The following is an 11,662-nucleotide window of genomic DNA, read 5'->3' as shown; positions in this document are numbered from 1 at the left end:
CTAGTATCAAGGTCTATGATAAACTGCTTACTATGTATAAGGCCGTGTTCCAACTGTGTTCTATATAACAAAGAAAGTCTGTTGCAAAATCATTTTAGTAGCTGCTGCTTATAAAAAAAATGCATTTAATCAAGAAAAGAGAAAAAAAGTGCTTCTCGCACATAAAAAACTGTCTTACTATGCTTTGGGCCTTCCCGATCATACACATTATGTGCTTGATTACGGAAGCCGAAAATTCAATGTAAACCCTCCCTCATGTGGCCATTCATTCAGCGGTTGACTTGTTAGGCCTAGTTCACACTAATAAATAGATAATGCACCAGCCCCCCAGTAATAAATAGATAATACACCAGACGTCCCCCCAGTAATAAATAGATAATGCACCAGCTCCCCCCAGTAATAAATAGATAATGCACCAGACGTCCCCCCAGTAATAAATAGATAATGCACCGGCAAAACAAACTTGTTACTTACCCTTTGCGCTCCGGGGACTCCGCGGCTCCTCGGCCTCCAGCTAGCAAGCAGACAGCGACGGCCCGCGCGCTTTGCCGGCGCATACTGTCTGACGCGGCGGTGACGTCACAGCCGCGTCAGACAGTGAACGCTGGCAGGACAGCGCGCGCGGACGAGTCTCTGTCTGCGGTGCTCTGTAAATCAATGCTATGTGTGTCTAAAAGACACGCATAGCATTGATTCTCTCCCTTCTCTGGGGCCCGCACCCAGGGCCGGCTCCAGGTTTCAGTAGGCCCCTGGGCGACAGACTGTCGGAGAGAGCCTCAGTGGGCCTCTTTGCCATGAACTAATACATCCCCCAAGCGCACCTGCCGCCTGGCGGCTGCGGGCCCCCATATGTGGCAGTAGATCCTGGGGCCCCATACTGCAGGCCCAAGAATACTGCCCTGATGGCGGCCCTGCTTGTGGTTATGACTTGGTTTAGTCAGGCAGTGAGCATTAGCAGAAAGGGTGGTGAATGCATGGAATACCCTCCCAGAAGAGGTGGTGGTCAGAAAAGAATGGTAATGGAATTCCAAAGGGACAAACGCAGAGGATTCCTGCTGGCTAGAGAATGGAAATTGAGAAAACTCTTCTGCTACACACATATAGGCTTGGGGGTGGCCTGCATGGAGCGGCAGTTGCTAGTACCCTTAACAGAAGGCAACATTGCTCTCCGCTTTGACGGTGGGGGAGAGAAAGGGGAACTGAATTCAGAGAAAGTTAACGCTGGGCCCTGGCTTTTACAGTCTGCGGTACTGATACGCAGACATACAGGGAGAAAGCACAGGACTGCTATGGCCAAGTCCAAAAGCAAAACATACTCTAGCAGCATTGTCAAGAAGGCTGCTCACCCCATGAAAATATTGCTAGCAGTAATTTTGTTATGGGTTTGACAGTTGCTTGGTTTTGAATGTAAATATTACCATCCTTAACAGAAGTCATGGGGGTAACCTGCATGGAGCAGCAGTTATTACCATAAGAAACTTGCTGGGCAGACTGAAAGGACCATTTGGTCTTTATCTGCTGTAATTATTATGTTATTGTGTAGCATGAAATGGCAGCTTTTAAAGTGATCTGCACCGCTGCTAGGGAAGTGTATGTATGTACTCCCATGACAAAGCAGTTTTCAGACAATGAATAGCCTTTATAAAAGGGGGACGAAGAGTGAGATGTTAGATTTACTCTTCTGCTTCCAGTCAAGTCCAATCATTTATTTGTGCCACGCTTAACTACGTGTCAGATGACATGCAGGGTTCTTCTCCAGAGTAGAGAGAGTGGGAGGTTTGGAAAGGGTGCCTGTCACATTGTTCCCTTTCTTAATATGGTGACAGATGTAGTGTAGAAATAAACATGGCTCTGCAAAAAGGGATCTCTAGGAAGGCAGAGCACACTGTAGTAGTACAGCAGTTTTAGGGGATGTTCTTTGTGGAGTAGGCGGTATGCAGCTGGAGCCTTTGTGGGACATGTGATTCTCTGTTGTACGCTGGCTTACTCTTGCTGTCCTGTGCTGAAGGCCTTTTAGTCTTATAATGTGCCTAATTGTACCCAGGTTAATGCAGTATTTACTAAAGTGCACTAAGACCTTAATAAATAGTAAGAACATAAGAACATAAGAAATTGCCATGCTGGGTCAGACCAAGGGTCCATCAAGCCCAGCATCCTGTTTCCAACAGATGCCAAACCAGGCCACAAGAACCTGGCAATTACCCAAATTAGTCTTTAAATTGTTTTACCATGGTCAGTTATACAGGTATATTACCAGCTGTGGTTATTCTGTCCTGTTGTTCCCTGGGATATTCCTCATCCCTTCCCCTCCCTTGACCCTTGTTATGTTTTGTATATTTACACTGATCATTCATGAAGAGGTTGTGCTGATTATTAGTCTCTGCCTTAGGTGACTTCTTTGAAAGGCATAACAGAATGTGAAATGATCTTCCCCCCCTCCCCCACAAAAGCACAATAAACTCCTCTTCCCCTTGGATTGTGCTAACCCTAGGTTCTCCCCTTTGCAACAAGGTCCCATGGTCTTTCGAGCAGAAATGATCCCCACTGGCTTAGTGATGTCAAATGACGCTGGCTAACCTCACTCTTTCCTTTGCCTTGCTTCATAGCCTTAGTTTGCTCTGCTATTTGTTGAGCATGATCTGTCTGCTTTCTTCATCCTGAGTAAGGTTATTGCATGCCCAAAAAAGGGATTAAGAGGTGCATAGAAATTGTAATGAGCCTGATCCTACATTTTGCAGCTTAGAGCCCAGTCGGTCCCAAATGCCACCACATGGTTATTAACAGCCTATTCATTGCTATTCAGCATCCTGAGGGTAGATTTTTTTTCCAACACAAGATAGCAATTAAAATATTTGCCCAACCAACCCAAATAGCTGTTCAACATGTCAACTTTTCTGGCTTTAAATTGGGCAAATTGACCTCTAAAATCATCTTATTGCATTTCATATACTGCTTGAAGAGAAAAAGTAAAGAGTGTACAATATGAAAATATACATAATTAGGATAAATTATTGAAATATTATCTGTTGCATGGCCATAGTTTTTAAACAGATTGAACTCTAATACTGTAGCAACAGTCAAAGGGTTAACATACTACAAAAGAAGAAATATCTATGTGGGAAAATTACATGAAATAATAAAACTATTCTAAACTTCAGATTTAAAAATGTATTTTGTGATTATTAGGTGGCATTTGTTTACACTGTTTTTCTTTTTTTTATTTACAGTCCCACCAGAAAAGCCAGAAAATATTTCCTGCATTTACTATGACCAGAAGAATTTTACTTGCACTGGATGCCAGGAAGAGATACATATCTTAAGACAAACTACAGCCTTGTTAAAAGAAGGTACGCTGCTTATACATAAATTATTAGAAAAGCTTGCCAAAATTGTCCTATTGACTCCATCTGCCCCAAGCCCTCCCCCACTTAAAGCAATGTTCAACCTCATCCCCCAGCCAACTTTGGAAAAATTCAGGTCTCCCCCGGTTCCCCTCCACTTTACTTCAGGGCAAACAGAGGTATTTGCCCTTGCTCCACTGCCCACAGCATTCAAGATGATGCCAGCTCAACCATAGCTTCTCTGCATCCCGGAGGCCACTCTGCTCGTGCGCTGACAGCAGATAGCATGTGCCACTTGCCTCCAGTGCATGTGCAGACAGGAAAACAAACGTACAAACCCTATATAGATATGGATACCGGGTTAAATTAAAGTCACCCCCTAATATAAGGTGCCCCTCTGACCACTCACTCATCATTTGTGATACTTTGGCAAAAAAGCAGGCCTGATCCGAATTTGGGGCATATATGTTGAGGAGGGTATATAGACATTGTTAATAATCTTTGCTTTTAATAGGATATACCTGCCTTCTGTGTCCCTCACCACCAATATCACATCCACCACCACCACCAGTTTAGAGAACAGGATCCCCACCTCGCAGTATCTATTATGCGCAGTAGCTGCCACATGAAAAAACCTGCGGGAATACCTGTGATTGCAAGAGTCTCTCATACCTTTTGGTTAGGTACATCTCTTGGCAAAATAATATATCTGCGATTGCAGATCGTGAACGAACACTCGTCTTTTGGTGGGAGAGCAGAGATCTTTTACATTAGCAGAAATGATTTTTGTGCTACCCATAGGGCCAATCCTTCTCCTTGCTCCTCTCCCGGTCCCCCTGAGCAATATGTATTGAGTGTACCAAGAGCACCTCTTGTGTCTGCCCAGTCCCTTGCTGCACCCGAACCCCACTCTTATCCCAGATACCAGAATATACCCCATTCAGAGGTCCCCCCCGCCCCTCCTCATCCCAAACCTTTCTCCTTTCTGATCAACTGCCTCCCTCGTGAATACCCTCCATGAGAGTCGTGGCGTCACCCCTCGCCGCTATCGCTCAGCCGTCCCACTCCCTTCCCCCCTACTAACTTAACAGATTAAGCAACTGTAAAAAACGAAACACCTATTGACCATTCTCTCCCTCACCTGGACCTGCTGCATGTCCTCATCTGTTGTCAGTTTTATTTATAGATTGGTTCCTCCCGATGCAGTCTACGAAACACGGTTCGTGTCGGGGGACCGTGACTGACTACAAAAGCACGAATACCCAGCTCTTTAAATGCATATCAAAAGCTTATTATTTGAACAATTTATAACTGTTTGGATAATATAAACTTTACCAAATCTCTCACTGTTGATCTATTGATTTGGAAAAAAAAAGATACAAGTTTAGTCTTAAGTTTTATCCTGTCTGCTGGGCTCAATTTATAAGAAATCACATGATTTACAAGAATCAGTGATATCCTGTTAACCAAGGGGTATCCAACTACAATTCTTGGGTGTCACAACTAGATGGGTTTATGGGATTTTTAAAATAAATATGTATGAGATAGATTTACATACAGTTGCCTCGTCTTATGCATATTTATTATGAATATCCAGAAAACCAGATTGATTTGTGGCTTTCAAGTATCAGTGTTGGATACTACTGTTCATCCTTTTTTTTAGTATAATATAACTTGATTATATAGAGTATAAAACAATCAGACATTTTGTTCCTAGTATAATCATATCCTAAATAGAGATCTGATTCTGGTTAATGATCCAAATATATGGCAATATATGTACTTTTTCATTGTATACAAGCATAAAATCCTTAGAATAACATTTAATTAGGGGTGTGCAGAGAAAACAGTCTCTTCCTTGTGTGTTTTGATTTTCATTTCATTTTGTTTTATTTAGTTTTTCCATCTGTCATTTGTTTTTGTTCATTTTGCTTTATTTTAATGAGTGCAATGTTTTCACATGCACAATTTTTTTGAATAATGCATATTTTGTGAATATCTCATGCTTTTTGTCTTCTTTTGAATGGAAAATGACCCAAAACTATAAGAAATATTGTTTCCATGTCATTTTAAAAGGACAGTACAGATGATACAGCTCTACATTTTATAAGGAAATAATTGAAAACATGCACATAGTTAAGTTGTCTAATATTGAAGTATTCTTTGTGCAACATTCTCTATCTAATCTGCAGTAGGTTCAGAAAGATTTCTCCTGTATGACTTGCTAATGAACAAGCTATTGTATAATAGAAATTGTTCCTAATGGACAAGCTATTGTGTAATAGAAATTCTGACCTCCTTCCCAAATGTTTGTCCTTTGGGTCATGTGATTTCTCAGAATCCATAAATATTAATTCAAGAAAACACTGACTTGAACAATTAAATGTAAATAATTATCTCTTTCTGTAATGAAAGGGTACCATGAGACACAAGATAAAGTTCACTGTGCCTAGTCCAGGGGTTGTCAGTGAGAATTGCATTAGATCTGGTTAATTTGCATAACTTGGTTACCCAGAAAACCAGACCTGTTTATAGCTCTTAAGAACTCTTGACCTGGTCATTAATGGTTATCAGGGAAACAATGTCCTTTCATTCACATTGACAGGTTAGACAAGGTTTCTTGTCATTGCATTCAGTTACACACTGTTTATTTTATTTGCAGACCTGGTGATGAAATAATTTGCCATTCAAGCCACAGCTCATGTTTTTTCCTTTACCCAAATATTAATTTTACTTCTGAATATGAGATTGAGGTGATTGCTGAAAATGCCTTGGGAGAAGCTCGATCTGATTTGGTCTATGTGAATACACTGAAATTAGGTAATTTTATTGTCTGTTTCTAATAATGATCTTAAATAATCTTTGCTAGGGTCCTGCAGTAGTACCCTATATTAATTAGGAAAATATTATTTTCTCTTGCTCTGGAACATGCTACTGGATAAATCTGCATAGTACTCTAAGTAGATCCAGTGTCACATTTGAAGAAGGGACTTGTGCAGTCTGAAAAAGCTTATGTACAGAAAGATAGTTAGATATTGTTTATTGGTAAAAAAAAAGAATTATCACAACCTACAAAGAATACAATAGGGAATGAAAATAGAGTACATTCACCATCATAAGAAATGCCATACTCAATTGACAGTAGCCAATCTGGATCATTAGGAAGTATGCAGCATATTCTAATAGGGAGATCCATTCCCTGTCACTCCTAGCTTGTGACAGTAAGAGGTTGTGTTCCCCCAAACCTACCTAGCTGATAATTAATGTATCTGTCCTCCAGAAATTGAAACATTTTTTAAACCCAACTAAATTACTAGCTTTGATCACGTCCTCTGGAAACAAATGCCACAGCTTAATTATGCATTGACTGGAAAAATAATTTTCTTTAAATCTGCTACCAGTTAGTTTTTTTTTTTAGAAAAACCCTAGTCCCAGTGGAACTAGGATGCCACAACTATAACCCTCCTTTGCTGATGGCAGATATTTCACTGTTCTATCAGTGATGAATGCTCCATGGGAAGGGTTACATGATGGGTCCTACGGCTGCCATAGGACTGGTGTAACTCAATAAAGCAATGACCAAACAGTTTTTTAAAAAACAACTTGCTTTATCTACACAAAACAGCACGATTCCCATAGACATTTGTCTTCAATTGTGCATTTAGATCACTTCAAAACATTCTCTGCACATTATCAGATGTTATGGTGAGTACCATCGTTTCCCCACCATCAGATGGCATGGTCCTTCAGAACCTGCACTTCTTGAGTTTACATGAACTTCAGATCTCCCAGTACTCACAGCTCTGCTCTTAAATAGTGAGTTCTCCCAGCTGGAGTTTCACAAGGTTCTGTGTAAGTCCTCTCCAGGAACACTTAGGTGCTCTACCAGAGTGCTGGGTAGTTCTTACATTCTCCTTCACAGCACCTGGTGACATATAATGCATTCTCTTTGCTCTCTCACTATGTACCCACCTCACACAACCTTGAGCATGAACAGAACACCCCTCCTCTAGGTAAAATCATGATCACAGGCTGGATGGGGGTGATTGGAATATAACACGTGATTAGTAACTAAGGGTTAAAGCAGTACTATTTGAAGGGGTCAATGGCAATTCCCAATTCCTGCATTTTACGCCACTCATAATTTTATACATTTCTATCATGTTGCCTCTGTCTCCTCTCAAAGCTGAAGAATGCTAATCTGTCAAGCCTTTCTTCATAAGGGAGCTATTCCATCCCGATTATCATTTTTGTTGTCCTTCACTGTATCTTTCTAGTTCCGCTATATCTTTTTTGAGATGTGGTGACCAGAACTGTATTCTGTACTGGAGGTGTGGTTGTACCAGGAATCTATACAGAGGCATTATGATATTCTCAGTTTTATTTTCTATTCCTTTACAATTAATTCCTATCATCACTTGCCTGAAAAGAGAAAATGGTTCAAATCAGAGAGTTGTATAATTAAGCAAAAGAAAAAAAATTCAGTAACAAAATAATTAAAATAAATAATTCAGTTTACAAGATAGACTTTTCAGAATCAATGTCTGAATTATTTGAATAGCATTCTCAATTCTTGGAAGATCAAGTAGCATTCTCTGGGTATTTTTCCTATATAAGATCCAAAGTCAGATTGAAAACATTGAGTTTTAAGATTGTGCTATTTTAAAATTATAATTCCAGGTTTTCAATGCAAAATTCAAGCCTGCAGCAGTTAATTGTCAAAATCCCAAGTAATGCATTAATTGCCAAATTTGTTTAAATTGTACAATTGCAAAACCTAAAGAAAGCGTGTTTACAAATTAATCTTTTAGGATCTCCCTCTTTTTCTCCTCTTCCATCTTGCCGAAGTTGTTTGTTTCTTAAAGCATCTGATTTGAGGGGATGAAAGATAGCTGAAGAATGGTTAGCTGCCATTTAAAGACGAATCTCTACATAAAGTTGTTTTAGGATTTCTAATCCTAGGAGTATTAGTTTTGTGCTACCCAAAGCTTCAGGTTGTACCAGAATTAGCTCAATTCTGAGTTTGCTAGAATGGAAAAAGTTCTATCTTATTCTAAGTATTTAAATATGAAACCCTTTTTACCAAAGCTCAGAACTATGAATCTACTGTTCTGCGTATATATCTATATATCATGTTGTGACAGAGTGATCCTGGTTTCCCCTTTTTATGTGTGCAGGATCAGGCGGGATGCCTGGTCTACCTTAAATCCTACAGAGGGAGAGAGCTCTGTGGGTGGGACCCTGTGGGCAGGGAGGCCCTGAGGGCAGGACCACCTGGGGCAGGAAAAGAGGGTAAGCCCAGCTGGAATCAGGAGGCCCCTACCTCTCCAGGAGAGGCAGCTCCTGTAAATCTATTCTGACCAAACCAGAAGGGATTAAATGTACACTGTCCAGAGGGAAGACAGTCTATAACCCTGTGTGTAAGGTAGGCAGACCACTATTATGTTGTTGATTATATGAATAAAAGTGAATATTGCATTAGAAAAGGCTGGAGTTAATGTGGTTTACTGCTCCAGCCCAGAAGCTTTGCTCGGCCATTCTCACACATGTATATGTGTGTGTAAAATCTTCAAAGGTATTAATTTTCATTTTGGTTAATTTCAGTGAAAACGGCACCACCGGAATTGGTTTCAGTGGAACCCCTTCAAGGAATGAAACAAATGCTTACAGTAATCTGGAAGAGACCCCTACTAGTGCCTTATTCACTCTCCGTGAAATGCAATCTTCAGTACAGAGTGGCCAATAGTACATGGGTATGCAAGTTTAGACTACTTTATATTTAGTCTTATGTTGCTGTATATATAACATCGATCCTAGAATATTATATTTCTGATTTTAAATAATACACTCTTTGAAAGCATTAACAGAATACAACAGGATTGTACCTGATATATAGCTGCATGTCTGTAACTAGTGATGCAACTATTTATTTTGGAAGTTATCTATAGCCTGGTGGCAAATTGCCCTGCACTTAAGGGCCAGTCACCATTTCTGTTTAACAAATGACCACCTTTCTGGTTTATTGTATTTAAAAAGAAAATCATTCAGTCCAATATGTTTCAACGAGCATTTATAAAATCTCTCTTGTTCTTATCACTCTTATTCCAAAATGTCTAACAAATTAATTTTCGTAGTTGACTATCATAGGATAGCTGCTACAGGATCATATATAAGGAAAGAAGTGTCAAAATCCATTGTGCGTATGTGTGTGTATGTGTGAAAATTCATATTACTATTACACACCAAAAATATGGTATTCCACATAGCTGGCCTAGACTCACAGGCATTGTCATTGGATGGATTTCTGTAAGCATATTTCATTTCAACATGCAACTGATTTGTTTTCTGAAATCCTTTGAGATGTCAAATATATGTGGCTAGGTTTCTTTCTTTTAACTTAAAACATTTCCTGCTTGAATTTTTGTCCTTTCAGATTCTACTTAATGATATCTATATGGGACAAGAAAAAAGAATGGCGTATAATCTCACAGGGCTGCTGAATTTTACGACCTATGCTGTCGCCATGCAGTGCATTTGTACTGATGGTCAAATCTTCTGGAGTGAGTGGAGTGCAGAGAAGACAGGAAGAACTGAAGAGCAAGGCATGCTAATGTTTTATGACCTACTGTGGGGCACATCTGGCACTTTTTGATATCAGATTAGATGAGTCAATGGAAGTAAAACAGAGGAAATCACACTACATGCTGAATGCAGGGAGCTCAAAGAACAGATGGGTTGATCACTGGCTTCATATAGGCTTCAAAATTACAGTTTAAGGTGAAAATCCGTTTATAGCTGTGTGATGTACAGACCACCTTCGCATGCAGAAGAAATGGAGACAAATTTAATGGAGGATATTCATAAAGCTGCTATGAAAGAGGAGATGCTATAGCTAGGTGATTTCAAAATGACTGGGAAATCCTAGCTGCAATAGCTTCTAGAAGCAGGGAGATCCTGAACTCTCTGCAAGGAGAATAATAGTTCAGTCAAATTGTACGGGAACTCACACAGGAGGAAGCAATACTGGACCTGCTGCTTGCCAACAGGGACAGTGTTTCCGAGGTCATAGTGGATGATCTGGGGTTCAGAATTAGAGCACAGATGGTGATGGTTCATTCTAAGATGAGGATGCTAGACTTCAGGAAAACTTAAACAGCTGATGCACTAAATGGTTTTTCCCATTTCATGTCTATGGGAAAATTGCTCAGTACATCTGGCCTTAACTTTGTTAAAATAGCAGAGTACTTCAAAGAGTTGTTAGATGAATGGGAAAATCTAGGGGAAGTAGAAGAGCAGTGACCAAAACTGAAGAATATTGTAAGGGCAACTAACCTTTTTGTTAGGAAAGAGGGCATTATTAGTGCTGTGCCTCAGGGATTGTCCTTGGACTGATTCTTTTGAAAAGTTTTGTAAGTGATATTGTGGAAGGACTATCAGAAAACGTTTGCCTTTTTGCAGATGATATCAAAATCTGCAACAGGATAGATGTCCAGGAAGGTGTCAAATATGAGGAGGGATCTAGCAAATCTTGAGGAATGGCCTAGAGTCTGGCAGCTAAGATGTAATACTAAAAACTGCAGAGTCAAGCAATTGGCCTGCAAAAGCCCAAGCAAGCAGTACAGCATAAGCAGTGAAATTATTTTATGCACAAATCAAGAGCAGGATCTGGGGGTGATCATATCTGATGAGCTTAAAGTGGCCAAACAGATGGAGAAGAAGAGAACAAAAGCCATAAAGATACTTAGGTAGGTGCATAGGGAGGAGATTGGTCAGCAGAAAAATGTGGTGATATTGCTGTTGTATAAGTTCCTGGTGAGACCTCATTTGGAATACTGTGTAGAAATCTGGAGACTGCAACTTCAAAAAGATATAAACTGGATGTAGTCAATCTGGAAAGTAGCTACTGAAATGGTCAGTGGTCTTCATTGTGAAGCATATGGGAATAGACTTAAAGATGTAAACATGTATACCCTAGAGGAAAGGCAAGACAGGGGCGATATGATAGAGATATTTATATATCTCCAAGGTATGAATGCAGAGGAGGCAAGCCTCTTTCAATGGAAAAGAGACTCTGCAACGAGGGGTCATGGGATGAGAGTGAAAGGAGGTAGACTGAGGAATAATCTAAGGAAAATTTTCTTTATAGAAAGGGTGGTGGATATGTAGAACAGTCATCCAATGGAAGTGGTGGAAACAGACATAATCTGAATTCAAGAAAGCATGGAACCAAGGTCAGGGGATCTCTGAGAAGAGTGGTAGGGATTTTAGGGATAAACAGATTAGATAGGCCATATGGTCTTTCTGCCATCATATTTCTATAA

General features: G+C 40.0%; 1 protein-coding gene across 1 annotated transcript in view; it reads left to right on the top strand.

Moving 5' to 3' along the window:
* Positions 1-11,662, top strand: part of IL31RA (interleukin 31 receptor A) — a 201,815-nt gene that overhangs the window by 123,361 nt on the left and 66,792 nt on the right. Inside the window, exons 10-14 of the mRNA XM_029619639.1 lie at positions 2,238-2,245; positions 3,275-3,347; positions 6,004-6,161; positions 8,946-9,094; positions 9,775-9,943. Coding sequence (XP_029475499.1) covers positions 2,238-2,245; positions 3,275-3,347; positions 6,004-6,161; positions 8,946-9,094; positions 9,775-9,943 — 557 coding nt within the window. The remainder of the gene's footprint in view (positions 1-2,237; positions 2,246-3,274; positions 3,348-6,003; positions 6,162-8,945; positions 9,095-9,774; positions 9,944-11,662) is intronic.

Source organism: Rhinatrema bivittatum, chromosome 1 (assembly GCF_901001135.1).
Source record: "Rhinatrema bivittatum chromosome 1, aRhiBiv1.1, whole genome shotgun sequence".
NCBI classification, from domain to species: domain Eukaryota; kingdom Metazoa; phylum Chordata; class Amphibia; order Gymnophiona; family Rhinatrematidae; genus Rhinatrema; species Rhinatrema bivittatum.
This window is presented reverse-complemented; position numbering and strand designations above follow the sequence as displayed.